The sequence below is a fragment of the Lissotriton vulgaris genome, chromosome 1_2, assembly GCF_964263255.1.
Source record: "Lissotriton vulgaris chromosome 1_2, aLisVul1.2, whole genome shotgun sequence".
In the NCBI taxonomy this organism is placed as follows: Eukaryota; Metazoa; Chordata; class Amphibia; order Caudata; family Salamandridae; genus Lissotriton; species Lissotriton vulgaris.
In genome coordinates this window covers 340,841,962-340,865,911 of record NC_141686.1, presented here as the reverse complement: position 1 = coordinate 340,865,911, position 23,950 = coordinate 340,841,962, and the positions used below count along the sequence as shown (strand labels likewise).

The 23,950-nt window shown below is 44.2% G+C and overlaps 1 protein-coding gene across 1 annotated transcript in view; it reads right to left on the bottom strand.

The window, feature by feature from the left end:
- Positions 1-2,734: 2,734 nt before the first annotated feature.
- Positions 2,735-23,950, bottom strand: part of LOC147736713 (uncharacterized) — a 147,255-nt gene continuing 126,039 nt past the window's right edge. The window contains exon 3 of the mRNA XM_086953430.1: positions 2,735-4,169. Coding sequence (XP_086809556.1) covers positions 2,782-4,169 — 1,388 coding nt within the window. The 3' untranslated portion in view covers positions 2,735-2,781. The remainder of the gene's footprint in view (positions 4,170-23,950) is intronic.

The following is a 23,950-nucleotide window of genomic DNA, read 5'->3' as shown; positions in this document are numbered from 1 at the left end:
AGGAAAGGCCCAGGGACCAGATGGGGTGCCCATAGATGTGTATAAGACAGCCCCGGAGATATGGGGCCCATTGTTGGTAAAAACCTTTAATGGAGCAATTAGTTGTGAGATACCGTCAACATGGGCAGAATCGATAATTGTTCCCATCTTTAAAAAAGGTGACCGGGTGACGCAAAAAATTACCGACCGATATCCTTATTGGATTCATCGGTAAAAGTTATGAGCCGGGTCCTTCTAGTCAGATTAGAGGAATGGGCAGAGACCAACGGGATCTTAACCGACAGTCAGTTTGGGTTTAGGAAGGGTCGTGGCACCATCGAGCAATGCTTGAATTTAGAACTTTTGGTTGGGAAATATACCCAGGCTAAAAAAGGGTCTATTTATTTATGTTTGATATGGTAGACCACGCTATACTCTGGGCCAAACTGATCGAAATGGGAGCTCCTGAAGGCATAGTCTATTTCTTGGCCCGCCTGTACGAAAAACTGTGCACCAGTGTTCGGTATGGTCCTAATGGGGAGTGTACGAGCAAGTTCAGGATCGGAAGGGGTATAAGGCAGGGGTGTGTTTTAGCACCCCTGCTCTTCACACTCTTCATTAATGAGGTGGATTCTGTTCTACAGACAGTTGCGGCAGATGCCCCGAGAGCTAACAACCTTAACATCCCTGTGTTACTCTACGCGGATGACGCGTGCTGTTGTCCAGGACCCCGTTGGGCCTCCAACGTTTGATGGACAGGTTTGTACAGTTCATCAAAAGTAGGAAGCTGGTGATTAATAGGACAAAAACCTATGTTATGGAGTGTGGGACAGGACGATCTAGAACGAGACTTAATTCCCATTATTCCATAGAAGGTGAACCGGTCCAAAAAGTTGATAACTTCTGTTACCTGGGGATTACATTCTCTAAAAATGGTAATTGGGATGCAGAACATAAAGCTGTCAAAACAAAGATGAAGAGGAGTGCTAATGGGGTATTTGTATTTGCCAAGAAGTTGGGGAATAGGCGTATTAAAGACATGTTAAATATTTTTCAATCAAGATGTCTTTCCGCGGCCCTTTACGGGGCCGGAGTATGGGGTGTGTCATCAGCCGGGAGTCTGCAGGTGGAGGAGAATAACTTTCTGAAAAGGCTCCTGTGCTTACCTAAATCTACCTCTAATAACTTGGTACATAAGGAATTGGGGATCCAATTTGTGAATGACATGATCATGTTAAGACCCCTTTTACTGTGGCGCTCGGTTTGGCTGAACGAGGGTACCTCCCTGAATAGAGCCATCATCGATGATTGCCTTACCTTGGATGAGCATTTAAAGATCCCCTGGATCAAATACACGATTGATAGTTTCCAGAAGGTTTTTGGGCTTAATGTGTCCAATGATCGATACTGTGTCTCTGAAATCCCCAAGCTTAATTTGAAGGCCACTTCTTGAATTATTGTGCAGAGAGGCGTGCTTTGGAGGAATTAAGTCTGTCTACCTGTATGATGTATAATAGCCTGAATGATTTATTGGACTTCATCCGTACTTGATACCGGTGACAAGAGTTTCGCACCAGTTTGTGTTGACCAGGATGAGGATGGGAACAGTACATCATCTGGTAGCGTGTCCTAATGTAAAAATGAGCCCGTCCGGACCCTGTGCCTGTGATAACAATACTGAGCAAAGCACTATGCACTTTCTCTTATCGTGCCAATTGTATGATGAACTGCGGAAAACTTCTTAAAACCTATGTTGAAAAGATTTGGAGTAAGAACAATTAACAAGTCTATGAAACTGCTTTTTAATTTGCACCACCCGGATATTTGTTTTTTTACGGCTACTTTCCTGTTGAAAGCAATTGGTGCTAGGAAAAGTATGTGTTTTTAAACATTTTAACTATTTATTCCACCCCCCTCTGGATAATAATGTATTATGTGTTTTTGTTTATTACAATATTACAATCGATCAAATGTTCTGTATTTTTAACTGTGTGTGCTTTTATGGACATGTCTTTTATGCTCCGAATAAAGCTTTTGAAATGAGTAAATGAGAAATGACTATAAGCCCTCGCTAAGTTACAACAATCCAGTAAAACGTACTTTGGGGTAAGCAGGACATAAGATTGTTACAGGGAAAATGGATCCATCTTGTTTGTATTATTATTATTATTATTATTATGTTTCTTATATAGCGCCAGAATCGACCCCCGAAGGGGTATCTCCGCTCTTGCCTTGGGAACCCGTCCTGGCTTTTCCCTGTGAGATAGCCCCTACAGGGCATCCCCAAGGTGAAAGCCAGGCATCCCGCCGCGGGAGGCCGTTGTGGAGATTAAGCAAGCTTAATGCCCAGAGTTGCAGAGTGTGAACCCATGATTAGGTCAGGCACCGAAGCGAGAATTATCGAGTCCATGGACATTTGAGCTCAAGACACTGCTGCGTCGGGAATTGAACCCTGATCCCGGGTCTGACCTCTGCTTCAGGGTCTGCCTGCTCTAACCAGTGAGCCACACTTCTCCTAATTAATTGGTGTTGTAGAAACTTTCGTTTTGATTGAAGTTCCTGGCATAAACTGTGCAGTGATAGGGTTCAGATTAGTGTGTATTATTTGGTGCCGTTGCATATGTGACTTTCGCGTAAAGCTCTTCTCACACACTGTGCAGTGATAAGGCCTCTTCCTGTGTGTGCACTTTGATGCCATCATGGCCTTTCTTTCTGAGAAAAGCGCTTGGAAGACACTTTGCAGTGATAAGGTTTCTCTCCTGTGTGTTTGTTGTTACGAGACTTGACTTTTGATTTAAGCTCTCATGTGTGTACGCTTTGATGCCGTACAAGCCCTCCGTTCTGGGAAAAGCGCTTTGAACACACAGTGCAATGATAAGGTCTCTCTCCTGTGTGTACACTTTGATGCCGTACGAGGTCTCCGTTCTGGGAAAAGCGCTTTGAACACACAGTGCAATGATAAAGTCTCTCTCCGGTGTGTATTAGTTGGTGCGTTCGTAGATTTGCCTTTTGATTGAAGCTCTTCTTGCACACAGTGCAGCTAAAAGGCTTCTCTCCTGTGTGTGTTCTTTGATGCAGTACAAGGCCCGACTTACGAGAAAAGCGCTTCTCACACACAGTGCAATGATAAGGTCTCTCTCCAGTGTGTATTAGTTGGTGCGTTCGTAGATTTGCCTTTCGAATGAAGCTCTTCTCACACACAGTGCAGCGAAAAGGCTTTTCTCCTGTGTGTGTTCTTTGATGACGTACAAGGTCTCTCTTATTAGCAAAGTGCTTGGAACACACAGTGCATCGAAGAGATCTCTCTCCTGTGTGTACACTTTGATGCCGTACGAGGTCTCCCTTTTGAGAAAAGCGCTTTGAACACACAGTGCAGTGATAAGGTCGCTCTCCGGTGTGTATTAGTTGGTGCGTTCGTAGATTTCCCTTATGATTGAAGCTCTTCTCACACATGGTGCAGCGATAAGGTCTCTCTCCGGTGTGTATTAGTTGGTGCCTTTGTAGATTTGCCTTTTGACTGAAGCTCTTCTCACACAAGGTGCAGTGAAAAGGCTTTTCTCCTGTGTGTATGAGTTGATGCTGAAGAAGAATTTTCTTTTGAGTGAAGCTCTTTGCACATACAGAGCAGTGATGAGGCCTCACTCCTGAGTGTACGCTTTGATGAGGCCTCGCTCCTGTGTGTACGCTTTGATGAGGCCTCTGTCCAGTGTGTACGCTTTGTTGAGGCCTCGCTCCTGTGTGTACGCTTTGATGAGGCCTCTCTCCTGTGTGTACGCTTTGATGAGGCCTCGCTCCAGTGTGTACGCTTTGATGAGGCCTCTCTCCTGTGTGTACACTTTGATGCCGTACAAGGCCTTTCTTATTAGCAAAGCGCTTGGAACACTCTGGGCAGTGATACGGCCTCTCTCCAGTGTGTGTTCTTTGATTCTGTAAAAAAGTTGCCTTTTGAGTGAAACACTTTTTACACTTTTCGCAGGGATATGGCCTGAGGCTGGTGTGTCCTTTTTTGTGCCTCACAAGAAGTGTCTCATTGATAAATCCTTTCTTACACACATTACAAGCAAAGCGTCTCTCCTTCATGTGCATTCTGCGCCGTTTCTTTAAGTAGATATTTTGAGTAAAATTCATCTTGCCTCCGGAACCTTTATGGCTTTCTTTCCCATTCATACTTTCTAGATGTGATTGTTGTTCTGCAAAATAGAAAAACATTGAAAATTACATGAAGAAAATATTTCTTGAAAAAGATGCATTGTTATAATATGGAGAAGTGAAGTTACAATTCAGGGAAAAACATGTATGTTCTAATAACAAGAGACACAAATGGTGGCTAGTCTTCCTACACAAAGTGCGGTGACTTAGTTCTGCAGCTGGAGCATGCTGGGAAATCAAGTGATTCACAAGAACCACTGTTGGACATGGGCTTTCTGGTTGGCTAGGGTAGGCATCTAAGCCAGGCAGAATCCACCACTCTAGTCAGGGTAAGCCAGATACACACCCGAGATAACCTGCGCTCACCCTCTGGTAGCTTGGCGCACAGCAGTCAGGCTAGTTTAAAGAGGCAATGTGCAGAGCATTTGTGCAACACGCTAGAGCAGCAACACAGTGAGTAAACCACAAAAGGGAATACACGCTGGATTATGTAAAAATAAATTCTATATTGTACATCAAACAAGACCAAAATGACTTAAATCACACCGTTAGTGCAAATATTGCAGGTTGGACAGAGAAAAACACAAAATACTATGAAAACATAGGTCACAGCGCACCTGAGCTCCTATTACACTTTATATGGTAACTGTAGTGAACGTGGTTGAAGTGATTGCATTTAGAAACCAAACGTACGGCGCAGGAGCACCTACTAAACGCTAAACAGTAATTGAGCTTGAGTCTTCCAGCAGTTCTCCTCTATGGACGGCCTGCGCCATTCTTGAGGTCATCTCCAGAGCAGAGACAATGCTGAACAAGAAATGCCCCTCGTGCTCTTGCGAGTCCAGAGCCCGCCGGGGCCGCTTGAATCGCGTCTCTTTGCCCAAGGGAAACCAAGCCACCCGTGAAGGGGAGCAGGCGGCTTTACCACTCTTCTGGACCCAACCTGCCTCACAGTACCTTTGTGGGTGCAGGGTCACTGTCCTCAAGGCATCTGTAACTTTCTAACAATGTCGTCATGTCTCGGGAGTGGGACCTGACATTGAGAGCTTCGTGCAGTATACGCGTTAAAACCAGAGGGTGAGTCTGGCTGGAATAAGCCTCGGAATGCTGGCCCGCCGCATGTTACAGAACAACGGGTCGTCGAAACACCTGCCTTGAAGGCTTTGTGCAGCTCCTGTAGCTCTGCAGCCTTAGACGCTGCACTGTACCACCTCAGAGCAGTACAAGTCTTCAGGGGGCTGTTCCTCGAGTCTCGCGACCAGAGGGGCCACACTACTTTATTCTTGGTGGCATCTGACGGTGGCGATATCTTAAGTTGTATTTGTAACCTGCACACCATCTAATTTTAAACCTTAGTTTGATTGAATATTAAACAAATTGGTGCAAACCTGCTTACCCTGACTAACCCCTGTCAGGTTCTTAAGTAAACTGCACATACAGACACAATTGTGTCACGTGCAGGAATGCACTGTTCAAACTTGCTCAGGTGCAACACGTTTTATAGCTTACATTCAAAAATAATCAGACATGGTATATACATATGTACTTCAATGCTTTTCTTCCAATATCATTTGCTTGAACGAAACCACAACTGAAATAGCTTCACAATTATTCTTTACTTAGGTTTGTGAAAATACGTAATTACTCTGAAACACACATATTTCAAACTGTTTTGCAATTAGTTGTCATTGCCAATACAATTCCAATATTCCCAACGAGTATCAGATTAATACATAAGAAAACATTTTTGCTCCGTGCTTGTGTTGATTCCCGATGCATTTCGATGCATTTGCATCTTCGTCAGGGGAAATTAACTGTGTAAATAAATATTGAAAATTTATAACTATATTGTCTATTTATCCTTATATAATCACATACTACCATTCAATCATAAGACACAGGTGCATTTTATCATGAAAATACTGCTTAATCCAACAAAACCAGCTATCCAAGCAATATGCGTTTCTCCTGTGGTATTCCCTATACATGCTATTGAGTTCCACCAAGTGTAATCAACGTATATAATATGAGTACTTTATTTCCTGCATTGCAAAAGTAAAAACGAAAAAGAAAAAGAAGAAGAAACATACCCTCATGTCAAGCACGAGTGCTTTTTCGAATGTTGTGAATTGAGCATATTATCCTATAAACCAAAATCAAAAGACTCATGTAAGTCCACACTCTCTTTAACCGTTTTCCATTGTAATGTCTTAATAGCGTATCACTTACTTCTAAGTTTCTTGGTGTATATCTTGAGCCTTTTAAATACACTGCTCTAAATGCTGAAAGCACAAAAAGAAACCCACTGTCAGGTAAAGGTATCTATTACTCTCTGCAGTCTTAACACGAAGAGTACTCGATAATTCGAAATGTTGCGCGTCGTAACACTTACCGTCTATCTTCCTTCCACTGCATATACGCCCTGTTCTCCTCGCTCATTCCAACTACACTAACAACGCCATGTGGCCACATGTCTAACCGGGGTTTTTTTTAAACCCGTCATCCAAGAAGGACAGGTGCCCCCGCCCCCTGATGGTTTCTAATGTTATTCAAATACCCGCTGTTAGGCTACTAGTTTTCAAGCGGAACTCTTCCAAAAAATGTTTAAACGCATGCACTAATGTACACCAAAGAAAATTGTTTTAGAGATGATGTTAAAGGTGATGTTATGTGGGTCACGCAACACCACCCATCAATGGTTATAGAAAGAGGACTATTCTAACTCCTTGTCAACCATAGCGACTTATAGTACTCCTCTAACTGCTTCTACACTCTGTGGTGTGCAACAGTATTTACATCTGAAAATAGCAGCTAAAAGGACAAGAAAATATCTAACGTAAGAAAAATAAGAAAAATAGAGACCTGACTGTAAATTCGCTATGTACTCAAACGTTGATAGCACTTCGGTGTGAACCCAATCCTGTATTTACAACTGAACATATTACCACAGATTTTGATATAGAAATATTGTTGTAAAGACCAACTGTTACAAAAAACACGCAAATTCTATTTTGTCATTGAGCCCTCCCGGTTTTACGGTATTCAGATATCTCATCCAAAATGTTTCTCTCTGAGCTATTCTGATGTTAGGATCCACATGGGGTTCAACTAACACCTGCTCTAGTACAGTAAATCTTAACTGGGGAATAGTATGTTGCCTCTCCTTCCAGTGTTGCGCCAAACTTGACTTCTCCTGACTTAACCTTATATTGGATTTATGTTCTGTAATCCTTATCTTAATCCTTCTTGTAGTGCGGCCTACATAAACTAGACCGCACGGACATATGATGGCGTATATTACAGAACTAGTGTTACAATTAGAGGTATGTCTAAGTTTTATTTGTTTTCCTGTATGTAGATGTGCAAAAGTGTCTCCCAGTGAAGAAGCGGCTTACTTTCAAGGCTCTCACTTATCCCACAAGGCACTCCATTTGGTTGGGGCCTCGTACATTCAGAAACGGCTTCTTTTTTATAAACCCACCAGATCTCTCCGTTCTGAATGTCTTGGCCTGGCAACGGTTCCTCCCATTAGGAGGGTCAGGATAGGTGGACGTTCCTTTACACATCTTGCCCCCAAATTATGGAACTCCCTGCCTGTTGATCTGCGCCGTACATCTAATCTGCTTGCCTTTAGAAAGGCCTTGAAAACTTGGCTGTACAAGCAGTAACTTGTTATGTTTTTGTTTCTTCCTTCTTTTTTCTTAGTTTGGGGTCAGAAAGCGCCGGGACACTCCCTGGAGTAGCCGTGCGCTATATAAGCAACCCCAATAACATAACATAACATAACCTGTACGTTTCCACAATGTCCACAATTGAAACATTTGCGCATGCCTTTAGTTTTCTCTTTCAAAATATTCTTGTCTTTTAGTTTCAGTAGTTCCTTGAGATTTTTTGATCTTGATAATGCAAATATTGGTTTGTCAACAAATACTGTTGTGAAGTCTTCCTCCTGTTCTATTAGCTCCCACCTCCTCAAGATACATTTCTTTATTTTTGATGTGAGCGTCGATTGTTTCAGCACACAGACTTCTCTCCTACTAGGAGTTTTTTGAACCTTCTGAAGTAACACTTCTCGTGTTTTCTGGGTGACTTTTTGTTTGGCTTCTATCAATACGTGTTCTGGATATCCTCTTCTGCTGTATTGTTGAGACATTTCTTCTATGTCCTCCATTGCTTGTGATTCGTCACTGCTGATCCTTTTGATTCTGGTAAATTGTGAAAATGGCAAATGGTTTTTCAAATTGATTGAATGAAAACTGGAGTAGTGTAATGCATTATTTCGATCAGTCGGTTTCTTGAACACTTTTGTTGTTATTCAGTCTCCTGACTTGTTAATAGTTATATCCAAGAAATTAATTGTATTCTGATCGATGTTGTTGGTAAATTTAATCATAGGGTGACACCTATCCAAAATCTCAATCGCCTCTTCCAACTGTTTTTTCGTTCCTTGCCAGACTATTAGAATGTCATCTATGTACCGGGCGTACAGTTTTAGATGATCTGTCCAATTCAAGTTTTCAAGAAAGTGTGAGTGTTCAAACTTGGCCATGAAAATGTTCGCGTACGCCAGCGCCCCCGTAAATCCCATTGGTGTTCCCGTCTTCTGAAGGTAAAATTTGGAATCCCAAACAAAATATCCATGGTACAAGCAGAATTGTAAGATTTCCAATAGAAAAATGCTCAGTGACTCTTCATATTCACTTTTTAACAGCATCCACTCCACCGCTTCTATTCCCTCTCCGTGGGGGATTGATGTGTAGAGTGCAGTCACATCAATTGTGGCCAGCCATGTCTCCGAATCATTCGATATTGTCACTTTACTAAGTTTGTTTAAACAATCTGTGGTATCCTGTATGTATGATATCCATCCTTGAACCAAAGGTTGCAGATAATGATCCAAAAATTTCCCTATGGGCTCATGTAGTGAGCCGCAACCTGCCACAATTGGGCGGAAAGGAGGGTCTCGGGCATCTTTATGCAGTTTAGGCAGCATATAGATGTGCGGTCTCTTAGGATATTCTGTGATTAAATATCTGTATGTCTTTTCATTAATCCAGCCTAGGTCTTTGGCTTTCTTCAAAATGTCTTGTAATATGATTTGGAAGGTCATAGTAGGGTCTGTATCCAGGGCAATATATGTGTCGTTGTCTCCCACATGGTTCGAAACCTTTTGGTTGTAGTAGGTGGTAACCATCACCACTAGGGCTCCTCCCTTGTCTGCCGCTTGAAATGTTAAGTCCCGATTGTTCCTTAGTGTCTTTAATGTTAGCAGATCCTTTTTTGTCAAATTCGTGTGTTTCGGTACATTTTTGTGTGTCTCCACCAGATCCTTTTTCAATAGTAGCTCAAATAAATCCAACGTCTTATGCGAAGTCGGAGGAATAAATGTGCTTTTTGGTTTAAACATTTTTGTGGTTGCGTCTACATCAGGTACTTGTGGTATATTGTGAAAGAACCATCTTAGACGGAGTTTCCTTGTGAATTTGTACAGTGATATTTCCGTTTCCAGTAGATTAGTGTTATATGTTGGTACAAAGGACATCCCTTTGTTAAGAACTTTCAGTTGGTTTTCCGTGAGTTCCTTGCTTGAGATGTTTATCACAAGATCTTCTAGCGGTTTCTCCTTTTCGGTTCGGACTTCTTTTGCTGTTCTTGAGCCTTGTCCCCTTCTAACTCGCTTGTTCTGCTTGCTTCGTCCTCTTGAGGAGGATGGTCGCTCCTCTGGCCTGCCTCTAAAAAAGGCTCCCTGCTCGACCCACTGGTGGATGCTACATTACCAGTCATTGGTGTGGTTCCCGTAGTTGATACTGGTGGTCTGTTTGGGAGGGTATCCTGTTCTGTTGCCACACTTTCTTCCGATGAGGCCTGTGTTTTTTAAATGGACGTCTTTGGGCGTACACCTCCGCCCACGTGTACACCTCATCCAGCTTATAATCAATCGTATCTCTACGAAACGTCCTCAATTTTCTTTCATGTACCTCTTTCTCATGCGCATCAATTATTTCATTTATTTCTTTAAGTGCCTGATCTAACTCTTCCTTCGTCATCTGGGCTTCTAGGTTAGTTTTTAAATCCTGGATTTCTGTCACCAGTTCTTTGAGGATGTCCGATAACTCTTCTATGATCAAGAGTATAAGATCGAGTGAGCACTTATTTAAAATCGAGTACCACTTCACCATGAACGGCTTATTGAATTTGAACAGCATGGGGTTTAAAGCGATCCTGAGTCCTCGTGGAATCCGTTTAACCCGGTGGTACTGAATGAGCGTGGAGGTGTGAAGCCTTTGGTTCACCTCTTTTCGTAATGTGTATTGTAATTGCTTGAGAATTTTGCTGGTCGTGCCTGGAGTTGCTAAAAGCCCTTGTCTCTTTAATTAAAGCGTAAATGTTCGTTGCTTGTTCATCCGTGTAACCTTTAACCTCTGCTTGATTAGCAGTTAAATTCGATATTTCTTCAAAATTCATTGTCTTTGGTGTGTGGGTGCTGGTTTACATGTGGGGAGAATTAGTGAACTAAAGTTGTATTTGTAACCTGCACACCATCTAATTTTAAACCTTAGTTTGATTTAATATTAAACAAATTGGTGCAAACCTGCTTACCCTGACTAACCCCCGTCAGGTTCTTAAGTAAACTTCACATACAGACACAATTGTGTCACGTGCAGGAATGCACTGTTCAAACTTGCTCAGGTGCAACACGTTTTATAGCTTACATTCAAAAATAATCAGACATGGTATATACATATGTACTTCAATGCTTTTCTTCCAATATCATTTGCTTGAACGAAACCACAACTGAAATAGCTTCACAATTATTCTTTACTTAGGTTTGTGAAAATACGTAATTACTCTGAAACACACATATTTCAAACTGTTTTGCAATTAGTTGTCATTGCCAATACAATTCCAATATTCCCAACGAGTATCAGATTAATACATAAGAAAACATTTTTGCTCCGTGCTTGTGTTGATTCCCGATGCATTTCGATGCATTTGCATCTTCGTCAGGGGAAATTAACTGTGTAAATAAATATTGAAAATTTATAACTATATTGTCTATTTATCCTTATATAATCACATACTACCATTCAATCATAAGACACAGGTGCATTTTATCATGAAAATACTGCTTAATCCAACAAAACCAGCTATCCAAGCAATATGCGTTTCTCCTGTGGTATTCCCTATACATGCTATTGAGTTCCACCAAGTGCCAAGGGCCACACTACTTTATTCTTGGTGGCATCTGACGGTGGCGATATCTTGCCAGACTCCGGGGGCGAGGTTCACAATACAATGCAGCTGCAGTGAGCACGCTGGCTCAAGGACGTGTTTGTTTCACTGGTAACGCCTTCAGGCGAAACAACGCTGTTCTCGCTAGAGAAAAACGCTCACCACTTGCTGGTTTGTAAAACATGGAGCACTTCCCTAGAATGCACAAAGGCACTCCCCTGGTCAGAGCGCTGCACTGTAGTCCTATGGTACACTTTCCTATAATGCACAAAGTTTTACCTTGGTGCAGAAGGGAGCACTGGCGACATGCTAGCCCTTGTAAAATGGGCTCACCCAGCAGAAGTCTTGGAGAAAAAAGGCAACAAGCTCTTTGATGGCCCTGAGATCTCAACAGAATAGGGGGCAAGCAAACAAGCCCTTGGAGAGCACTTCGGGCACAAAAGGAGGTGGCAGGCAGCAGACCGCACATACAGTTAGGTTGCAAATTGGTAGTCCCTCCTGCAGCCCAGCAGCAGCAGGTCAACACAACAAGGCAGTTAGTTGAAAGGGTTGTTGCTCCAGGCAGCACAGCAGTCCTCATGGCAATGAGCAGTTTGTAGAGCCAACAATGTCTGGCTACAAGTCCCAAGCAGCGTCTAAAAACATGGGATCATAGCTCCAGTACATATACTCAAAAATGTATTTGATTACTGGGTGACTTCAAATGAACCCTCAGAAGTGTGCAACAGTCCCTTGCAGCCCAGTCCTGGTTCCAGACAATCAGTAGGGGGTAAATCAGCCCCTTGAGGGAGGGCAGGACACAACCTATTCAAATGAAAGTGTGAATCCCCTCTCTCCCAGCCCAAGAAGACTATCAGCGTGCAGATGAATGCAGATGTATCCCGTCACACCCTTCCCCTCCCATTGGGAAAGCTTGGTTGTCATGACTCTTCCAAACATGATAGTTGCAGGGGTTTCCTCTGAGGTTGAGTGAGGGGGTCAAACCGTAACCTCAAAGAATAGTGTTCAAAACACCTTCGAGGTCGAGCTTCCCCAATGCAGAATGCTGAACAGCTTTCTTTAGAGTACTCATGAGGCGTTCTACCAGACCATTGGCCTGGGGTCAAAGGGGAGTGCTTTTTTTATGCTTTATATTGAGGTGATCTAGAAAGTTTTTTAATTCTGGACTATTAAAAGGTGAGCCGTTGTCAGATTTTAAGATGCAGGTACAAGTCATGTCGCAAAGATGCAATCTAGGTTTTGAATAACCCTGCTCATGCGTAGTGGATGAAAGGTCTACCAATGGAAAATGGGAGTATTGATCAACAATAACTAGAAGATAATGTCCGTTATCCAGAGGGCCATCAAAAAATCAATAGAAATTCTCTCCCAAGCATGATGGGGCAATTCAAAGGTTGCTGACTTACTCGAGATGAAAGCCAGTTGCATATGTGACAAGTCTTCAATTCTTTTTTGACCCTTTCGACAAGATACGGAAACCAGACTCGATCACGGACAGCTCTCTAAAAGGCAACTATTTCTCGGTCTCCTTATTGGGCGAATTCGGCTACTTGTTGTCAGAGACTTTGGTCAATAACAATCCGTGTACCTTGCAGAATGAGGCCTTTCTGCGTTACTGAAAGTTCATCTCTTACATTTCTGAACTTCATATACTCGCTGTCATTAGTGATTAGTGAGAGGTGTAGAATACTGGTTCCACAACTTTTAATCTTGACATGCCACTACCTTGGCTCGTGGCAGTGACAATTTGCTCTAAAGACATAGCAGTTGGTGTGCTCGATTTCACAATAAATTGGATGTAATCCTCCACTGTCTTAGATAGGGTACCAGAGCATAATCAGCCAGTTTCTGATCTTTCCCTGGACGATGAAAAATCGTGTAGTTGTAATTCTTGGGAACTCAAACCCCAGCGCTCAATTCTAGGAGGCATTTTTGCTGTGGGATTGCCGAATACCATCAACAATGCTTGGTGATCAGCCACTAATGTGAAGGGCTTTCCATACACAAACACATGGAAATTATTCACAAGCCCAAACCAGTGCCAAACTTTCTTTCTCAGGGTGCGAGTAAGCACAGTCAGTTTGTCACAGGCTCTTATTGGCATGTACCACGATATGTCTTGGGGAATTTAGCGGTCCCTTGCGCTGCGCAAGGATTGCACCTAACCCTACAGGGCTAGCACAAACTACTCCCTTTGTATGGAGTTTGGGATCAAAGTCGGGTTTTTCAATGGTGCTCTCAATGGTTTGCTTAATTTTTTGGACGCTCTGTTGGCCTTATGCATGCTCCTGCAAACCCATCTCTTCAAGGCATTGATCTAACATTGCTGTTCCTCTGCCGCTCTGTCCATAAGCGCTAGGAGGCCTCAGGGGAGCTACGCTATGAACTTAAATTCATTCATTCATTCTTCTCACACTCATGTGACCAATGAAATGACACATACTTTTTGGTTAGTTCTGGTGCAATGACCATACCAAAGTCTTGTATGTATCTAGAACAGTAATTGACCGTTCCAAGAAAAAATCGTAGGATAGAAATACCTTGTGGGGGATTTGCACTAGACAATGCTTGTACCCTAGATGGATCAGGTTTCCTACCCGCATCACAAAAGACATGGCTGAAGAATTTCAAGCTTTTCTTGTGGAATTCACATTTGTCAGCATTCAGAGTTAAGGCTGCATCATTCAGCAATCGACATACTTGCATGAGAGTTTTGTAATGCTCTTTCTGTGCAGCCCCACAATAACAATATATCACTATACTTAAATGCATTTACTACAGGCTATAAGATAAGTCAAATGACGTCTTGGAAAAGTTCTGCAGCAGAGGATATACCAAAACTCAATTGCTTGTAGCAAAACAAACCAATATGCGTAGAAAAGGTTGCAACGTATCTGGATTTTTCTTCAAGTTCTAATTGGTAAGTTCCTTTATTTAGGTTGAGTCGAGAGAAGAACTCTGCGCCATTCAATTGAGTTATTATATCAGCAATGTGCGGACTGTGAGGTTTTTCTTGCTTAGTTGCCTTGTTGGATTGGCGCATGTCAACACTTATGCGTACAGGTCCTTCACTGTGTCTTTTAGGCACTGTTACAATGGGAGAAAGCCATGGTGTCGGACCAATGGAGTGTTCAATGATGCCACGTATAAGTAAAAAATGAAGTTCCTTTTCAACAGCTTCATGCAAGTGAAACGCAACTCCCCTGTCTTTGATGAAAATTCTCATTTATGTGTAACCTTAATTTCATTGTTTGACTTTTCCCGACGAATGAAATAATGAAGGAAATTGACTTACAATTTCATGATGAGCATTCATAGTGTAGTTCACCGATATCAGTCCCATATCAGCAGCACTATGGAAACTCAGCAAACACTTGAAGCTTTTCCTTGAAGTACATGAATAGGCGCATTCACCACAGTTTTCTTATGTTTCATCATGGCTAAAACAAATTTATTTGACTATTGAAGGGCGTTGAGGCAGTCCATGAGTATACTTTAGTCTTTGAATTAGTAAATTGTGGTACCGGAGATAATTCGTGATACATCTCCAGCGGCATAATATTTATCGACGCACAGCTGTGTTCATGTTGAATTGTCTTCACTTTGGATTTTTTATCACATTCGACTAGCCCCATATGTGCATGGCTTTTTGAAGCAAACATCAATATTGCACAATTGTCATTTTCCCTTTCATTGTAAACAGACACGGAGGAATTCTTTCTCGACGATTTAGACGATTATCAACTTCATTTTGCGTTGAATTGACTCAATTGGTGTGACCTCTTAGCCTTGTGTGAGTACGTTGAATGTCACTGATGTAGCGTTTGGTCGGCCATTTTGTCTTCAATCTGCAACAAACTTACTTTTATCTTCGCATTGCAAGTCGTCACGAAATGATTTGCTTTACCACAGTCTATGCATATCTGTCCAATGGCGGGACATTTACCTTCGTGTGGAAATGACAGAGCATATCTTTAACACGTTTTCTTTTTCTGTGGAAACAGATCCGCGTGTCACTCGACCTTGTACCTTGGCTTACTTTTCATGCTCATGACCGACGCACTACAGACTCCATGTCAGTCACTTGGCGATAAGTACGCTTATCAGCGCAAGCAGCCTTGAGGACTTGATACAAGCTCAGTTTCCATCAGCATTTGTCATTGAAATGCATACGACAGACATCCATTGATTACTCCGAGGAGCGTAGCCTCCTCATCATACAATAATAGAATTTACAGTGATTTTCCAAACATCCAGTCTTTTCAACAAACTCATTACCTGGTCTCTGGCATTCTTGGCTGAATATGTATCCTTTATAATTCACATTTGTCACTGGCTTAAACCTGACATTAAAGGCGTTTTTGATTTGATCATATGTCTTTTCACCTTCTTGTAAATTCTTTTTCATGGCTTCTTTCACTCCTTCACTGGCCATGTTTCTCAAGATACTTTATACTCTTTTGCATCTATTGCATCTATAAACTCTTCTAAAGTCTCTATCCATGCAGTCCATCTATCGCCAATATTCCGTTTTTTTGCAGTATCAAACGCAGTTGGCGGTTTTAAGAATGCAGCAGCCGTGTATACATTGGAGGACAGTAGTGGTCTGTTAGACCTGGCACCATTGGCGTGGGTCTCCCTTCCATTTTTGCTGTTGCCTCATGTATTTTGCTTGTGTATATATGCTTTGGGCACTGTGCCACTGCTATTCAGTGCCACAGTGCAAGTGCTCCCTATTGTAAATTGATGTATTGATCAGTAGTTCCATGTTTGGCTATGGTTTACTTGTCAGACCCTAGTCTAGTGCACTGCGTGTGCCAGGGCGTGTAATCCAAATGCTGCTGGTGGACTTGCAGCACTGGTTGTGCCACCCACAAAAGCAGCCTTGTAAAGTGTGTCTAAGGTCTGCCATTGCTGAGCCTGCGTGCAGTCTGGTACTGTCATGCTGACTGGGCAAGTGCACCCAATTGCCAGGCCCTAAACCTTCCCTTTTCTTCATATTAGTCACCGCTATGGTAGGCCCAAGGGCAGGGTGCATTGTAAGTATAAGGTAGGACAAGCCCTAATGTGTGTGGCATGTCCTAATAGTGAATTACAGCCATTTTCGTTTTTTTCACTATTGCAAGGCTACCTGTTCTCCATAGGCCAGAATGGGCTGTTAGAATTGTTACATTTTATAATCCTAACAGGCTCAGAGAACATGGTGAAAATTCGAGTTTAGTATGCATGGACTCAGAATAATAAAATACATATTTTAGTAAAGTTTATTTTAATATTCTGTGTTTGCAAATACCACTTTAGAAAGTAGGTATTTACTTGTCTAACCATTCAAACCTGCCTCTGCTAGGTTGTGTATTCCTTTGTCTGGTTTTGTGAGTGACAGGACTGGGGAATTCCAGGAGACAAACTGAGTCACTCAGTGGTGAATAGAGAGATCTGCACCTTGATGGGAGGGAGGAGTGCACCTGAACTCTGAATAGGGCTGTGCCTGCCTTCCACAATGCTGGCTCCACCCCCTGAGGAGCGGCTGATGTCTCTGCCCTGCACACTGAAAGAAGAGAAGGAGTCCTGTCAACAGAGTGCTCCAGGATGGTACTTGCCTTCCACAATGCTGGCTCCACCTCCTGTGGGGCGTCTGATGTTTCTGTCCTGCACTGTGAAAGGAAAGGAGAAGTCTGGTAAACAGAGTGCTCAGGAACTGGGCTGGACAAGGCAAAGGTCCCCTGGTCTCAGAGAACAAAGGATTTGGGGTATAAATATTGGGACCCTGCTCCCAAGAGATTAGATCACTCTGAACAACAAGAAGAAACCTTTACTGAGGAGTGGAACCTGAAGAAACTGAGGAGAGACTATTCCCAAGCTGAAGTGCTGCTTGGGGGATTGGCCTGCAGTGGTTGTCTTACTGCCAAAGGAAGGAGAAAGGAACTTTGTAACTTTGCTTTCAACTTGTGGAGGATCTCCTAGGGCTTGGAAAAGACCTTGCCTCCTGCTGAAGTCTCAGGGACAACAGGCTTCCACCCCCAGCTCCCCAGAGTTCTTGTGGAAGTGCCTGCTGCTGTTTTGGGCCTTCTGAGGAACTGCGTGTCGCAAGGAGCTGGAAGCGCGACTCAACGAGAAGAAGCGTGTCGCCGTCGCTGTGCCTGCTGTCGCAACTCCGATGAAGGAGGGTGTCGCCGCTGGAACTGTCGCACTGCACCGCATCGGAGAGAAGCGTGCCGCAAGAAGAAGAAGCGTGTCACCGTCGTTGCTGCTGCTGTCGCACTTTTGAACAAGGGTGTCGCCGCAGGAGTTGTCGCACTGCACTGAACCGAGAGAAGAGTCTCGCATCAAGGAAGAAGTGTGTCACCGTCGCTGGGCCTACCGTTGAACTTCTGAAAAAGGGTGTCGTCGCTGGAACTGTCGCATTGCACTGCATCGGAGAAAGCGCCTCGCATCCCCGAGAAGCGCGCCGCCGTCGGAGCTGCTGCCGTTGCATTTCTGAACAAGTATTTTGCCGTTGTAGTTGTCGCATCGTGCGGAAGCTTCACGCATCGTGGAGAAGAGTGTCGCAGTTGGAGCTGTTGCCGTCGCACTTCTGAACAAGTGTGTCACCGCTGCAGTCCACGCATCGAACGGAGAACTTCTTGCATCCCCGAGAAACGTGCCACATCTGGAAGATCCTCACGTCTTTATTTCTTTGTATCTGAACTTTGCCGCATTCCCATCCCTGCAACATTGCTAGTCGTGGACGCGCAATGCAACGTAAGGTACATTGACGCAGAGTATCGCATCCAAGAACTAAACTGAACTAAGCTTAAAATCTTCCATCCTAAAGTAATCATAGTGTGTATTTTTGTCGTTTATGGTTTTGTGGTAAAGTCTACTTATTTTTTATATAAAACCTGTGTGGTGTCCATTTGTAGTGTTGTCACTGGGTTACTGTATGTAGTCACAACTGCTTAACTTACAACGCCTCTGAGATAAGCCTTGACTGCTCGCGCCACGCAACCTAGAGGGTGAGCAGGGGTTATTTTAGGTGTGCAACCCCCTTATCCTGACTAGAGGAGAGGGTCCCTGCTTGTCACAAGTACCTACCTGTGCCAACGAGAGACCCCCAAATCTAACATTGGTAGTCAGCGGTGAGGATACTGAATTTGCAGTTGTGACTCATGTGCAGTGACTGGTGAACACTACTTAGTGAGTGCAGACCATAACGATACTGCATACTTTTTGGTAGATTCCTTTTTGAATTTTTGCCCTATTTTTGAAAAATGCCGGATTCAGTTATCATGGGAGATACAGAATCCATAGCCTCTATTGACTGTGAATGGGAAGAAGAGAAACTGGAAAGCTACAAAGTAAGGCAGCTGAAGTACTTTTGCAAAAAGGTCAATGTTTCCACTTCTGGATTTAGAGTGAAGGAAGAGTTCTACAAGGCGCTGAGGGCCTGGGTAGAAGCAAGGAAAACCCCGGTCATTGAGGAAGGGGATGATGATGCGGAAGTACAACAGGAAGGGCCGGTGGGCCTAGGAGGAGGGAAGCCACCTTCCCCTGCCGGTAGCAATACTTCTAACAAAAGTCTGTCTCCAGAGGAGCTGGAGGACAGAGAGAGAAATAGGAGGCATGAGATAGAGCTGACCAAACTGAAGTTAACTGGGCAGTTAGAATTTGAAATGTAAACCAGGAAGTTAGCCCTGGAAGAAAAGAAAATACAGTTTGAACATGAGAAGGTTTTGAGGGAGTTGGAGTTAAAAGCTAAAAATGTAGATATTACTCCCTCTGGTGGCAGCATACCGTCAGTACATACAGAAAGTAGAGTGTATATTCCCAAGGATGTGGTGAAAGAGTTTTATAAAAATGATGAAATTGATCAGTGGTTCAGAGACTATGAGGTTGCCATGTCTTCCCACCGGATCCCTGAGAGAGATTGGGGAGCGGGGTTGTGGGGACGGTTCCTTAGTGAGGGGCCGGATACATTGTTAGACTTGCCTTCTGGAGTCCACAATTCATACAGCCACATGAAAGATGCATTGATGTCTAGATATGGTTTGACACCTGAGCTCTATAGACAAAGGTTTAGGAAATGCAAAAAGTTAGAAAACAGTACTTGGGTTGAATATGTCACTTTCTTTTGCAGAGCATTGGATGGTTGGGTAAAGGGCAGCAAGGTTAATGATTTTCAAGGTCTCTTTGATTTGATTGCTTGGGACCACTTGTCTGATAATTGTTTTACAGAGCTGCGCCAGCATCTGATAGATAGCAAGCTGACTAACCCTAGGAAGCTTGCTGAGGAGGCGAACCGCTGGGTCCGTACCAGGGTCCACAAGGGTCACATGGGAGACTCAGCCAAAGGTGGGCAGGGTCCCCAGCAGAAGAGTGGGGGGGATAAGGGTAAACAGAAGGAGCTCCGCAAAGGGCCCCAAAGTAGTCCCCAAGGGAACCCTGTGAGAGGTTCTCAGCCTCCCCCTGAGAGAAAGCAAGCGGCCCGACAGGTAGTCCTGTTCTCCAGGGGCCCCTGAAATGTTACAAGTGTGGCGACCTAGGTCATAAGGTGAATTATATCAGGTGCCGCCTGTTTGGTAAACAAGCAACCGCTGGTGCTCCGCCCCGGCAGATGGCTAGTGTAGCCTTGGGGGAGGAGATTGAAGTCCAAGGTGGCTGGGTTCTCGTACAGATGACCCTTGTCTCTTTAGGAGACTGTGAGATGGTCTCAGAAGCTCAGCTGCCCAAGAACACTAAAAAATATGGGCAGTGGGTGACCGTCAATAGACTCAAGGTGGAGGCTCTTTGAGACACAGGAGCCAGTGTGACAGCCGTCAGGTGTCATCTAGTGACTCAAGAGCAGATTGTCCCTCATGCATTCTGCCGAGTTGTTAACGCCGACAACACAGAGATTCATTGTCCAATGGCTCAGGTTCCCTTTGAGTGGGGGGGGTCTCTGGTACTCTTCAGGTAGCTGTGAGGCCCGCCATGCCTGTTGACTGTTTGTTGGGCAGGGATGTGGAATTCCTATAGCCCGACTCCCAGGACATATTGTTTGGGGTCAAGGGCAACAAGTTTTCATGTGTATTTTGTCCTTGGGACAAGTAGGCCCAACCCCCTGCAGCACAAACACTTTTGCTGCCAGTTTGCAGTACCACATTATGGATCAGGCGTGGTCTGCAGTTAAGGTAATATTTCTGTCCACATGTTAATGCTGTTCAAACTTGTATTTATGGTTCATTAATTAATATGATTAAGGTGAGCACTCCAAGTAAATGTTGTAAGCTCTGACTGCACTACTAACAGTGGTTCCAGTATACAGAGTGTACACATGTTTTCATAGTTTAGCAATATGAGGCTATGTTCTCTGATTTGAAGCAAACATTTGTAGAAGCTTGAAAGCAAGATTAATGATACGTGGCTTTCAAAATAAAATGTTCCTAAAAAATGAAAGCAGGAAAAAAACATTTAGCTAAACTACTGTAAAATTGCAGGTACAACTGTTTGCAGCATCATTTAGTAACATGTGTTGATGCATGCTAGTATAATGGAAAATCAGTGTAACCACTTTCAATAAGATTATGGGAAACAAAAATAAACAAGCATTGGCAAAGCCAGTAGGCATGAAATTGGTAGTCAGCTTTTTAGTTTTGTCAATGTGTGCATTGTTTTGGCATGGTTTTTGTAAAACCGTATTTGTGTGGGAGCTGCCGGGCCCTCACCATCATAACAAACATTGGCAAAAGCAAAAATGGTTTTTGGTCTTTCAAAGCCCACACTGCCACAGTAGTTACTAGCACTGAATAAAACTACTTTGTGTGCCAATATGCTCCTTGGGAAAGAGCAGAATGTGGTCACTGTGAAACCAGCCGATGCAGAGAGACAGGATTTTAATAAATGCAAAGGGTCATGGTCAACACCAGATAAAATCTATGGGCCCAATTTTTAAACAAAGTCTCAAAAGTGCACCAATGGTATATGTCCTTGAATTAAGTGCAGCTATACGGCTTTCGTGAATTCCAAAGAATTTACAAAAGTAGGACAAGATATAGTACTCTTAGAAAATATTTGAACTGCATTTTAGCATGAGCAAATTTGCATGTGTAGATTTGCTCAAGCAAAAATCTGATTGTTTGCAAGTTCGCTTTCCTTCCGACCACTTTTCCCCAACTCTGGAAGAAGGTCTACATCTGCCATTTTCGGAAGTAAATTTCCAACATTTCTCAGTATGGGAAAAGATTAGAGAAGAGTTGTTGAAAACCCTTAAAACATGCAAGTTAGTATGTTTGCACAGACTCAAAAGGGCATTCTAACCATGGAACTATTGCTTACCACTACTTTCAGCCCCAGTATTTAGATCTGCAGAAACGTGACAACATAAGGGGATTGCAAATATTTAAACACTACTATGGTATGAGCCCTGAAATAATCGGAGAGGCTATATCAGAACTCTTATACAATGAGATTGCTACCATAAGTTGTTAATACTACATGGCATCAAAGGGACAAGTGGATTTTGTTACAGGACAAGTAGATTTATGAAGCAACCTGCACCATGGACAAGTAGATATTTTATTAAATTCCACACCCCTGGTTGGGAAATGATTTGGAGAGCTCCCTTTGGGAAAAGGTGGAGAAGAGTACTCACTTGAAGATGGTTGGACTGCCTGACTGATCATGTGTGACCACCCGGTCAATGTCAGCCAGTAGGGGTTCTTAAGAGGACCTGGAGCCTGAGAGGGAGGCCCAGGACCCTGCCTTGGAAAGAAGTGGCAGGGGGTGCAGGAAACCGGCCCCCGAAGTGCCCACGGCCCAGGAGGAGGCAGACCCTGAGGGGCATGCCCTGTAGCCTACCGGGGAACAGATAGCTGAACTGGGGGACCTGCCTGAGCTGACCCATTGGCAGTAAGAAGGAGGCCCCTCCAGGGAAGAATTCTACAGGGAGTAGAAAGAATGCCCTTCTCTAGAAGGCTTGCGGCAACAGGCTGCAAGCCAGGCAACAGGCGATCAGTCTGGATCACATTGGATCTACTGGGAGAATGGTCTCCTGTATAGTGAGCCTAGGGTTGCTGAGCCTGGGTCAGCCCGTGGGCTGGTGGTACCCCAGAAGTTCAGAGCCTTCCTACTGGGGCTGGCTCATGATGTGCCTTTAGCAGGACATTTGGGGCAGGACAAGACCTTTGAAAGGCTTGTTACCTACTTTCATTGGCCTCAAATGCGCAATCATTCAGATACCCATTGCAGGACATGTCAGACATGCCAGGCAAGTGGAAAGAGTAGGAGGAAGCACAAGGCTCCTCTCCAACCATTCCCTGTGTTCAGTACCCCCTTTGAGTGGGTGGGGATTGACATAGTGGGGCCACTGGACCCCAATACAGCCATGGGCAACAGGTTCATCCTGGTCTTGGTGGACCATGCCACCTGGTACCCGGAAGCCATACCTCTGAGGACAGTGACGGCCCCCGTGGTAGGACGAGCACTGATGGGAATTTTCTCCCGAGTGGGATTCCCTCGCGAGGTAGTGTCTGACCGGGGCACCAACTTCATTTCCAAGTATATGAAGTCCCTGTGGCAGGAGTGTGGGGTAACCTACAAGTTCACCACTCCTTACCACCCCCAAGGAAATGGGTTGGTTGAAAGGTTCAACCGGACCCTGAGGGGCATGATTATGGGTCTTGAGGAACCCATGAGGCGTTAAGTGGGAAGTCTTCTTACCATGCCTAATCTTTGCATACCGGGAGGTGCCACAGAAATCTCTAGGGTTCAGCCCCTTTGAGTTGCTCTATGGACACCCGGTCAGAAGACCTCTGAGTCTGGTTAAAGAAGGCTGGGAGCAATCTTCCAGGAAACCTCCCCAGGTTGTATATAGCTACATGCTGGCCTTCAGAAACCAGACCAGGCGCTTCAATGAACTCTCTCAGGGGAATCTGGAGGCCAGCCAGGAGGAGATGAAGCGTTGGTATGACCAGAATGCCACTCTGGTAGAGCTTCAACCTGGACAGAAGGTGTGGGTCATGGCCCCGGTGGAGCCCTGCGCGCTCCAGGATAAGTGGACCGGTCCCTTTGAGGCTGTGGAGCGCAAGAGTCCGGTTACCTACTTGGTGGACTTGCGGTCTCCTAGGAACCCCTTGAGGGTCCTACATGTCAACCGCCTTAAGCTCCACTTAGAGAGGTCTGAAGTGGGCATGCTCTTGGCAACAGATGCTGGGATGGGGGAGGAGACTGAGCTTCTTCCTGACCTCCTGTCAGCCTCAGAGCAAGATGGGTCAGTGAACGGTGTTATCCTCTCTTCCACCCTGACCCATGAGCAGCGAATGACTGCCGCCAGTTGCTGAGACAGTTTTCTGATCTGTTCTCCCTGGTTCCTAGTATCACAGAGTGGTGCATCCATGATGTGGATACAGGACACAGCTTACCTGTGAAGCACAAGTCTTACAGGGTAACTGACAGGGTAAGAGCTTGCATCAAAGAGGAGGTCTCAATGATGCTTGCACTTGGGGTGATAGAGTCATATAGCAGTCCTTGGGCCAGCCCAGTGGTCTTAGTCCCAAAGGCTGCAGCGCCGGGTGCCACATCTGAACTTCGGTTCGGTGTGGAATACAGAGGACTCAATTTAGTCACGAAGGCT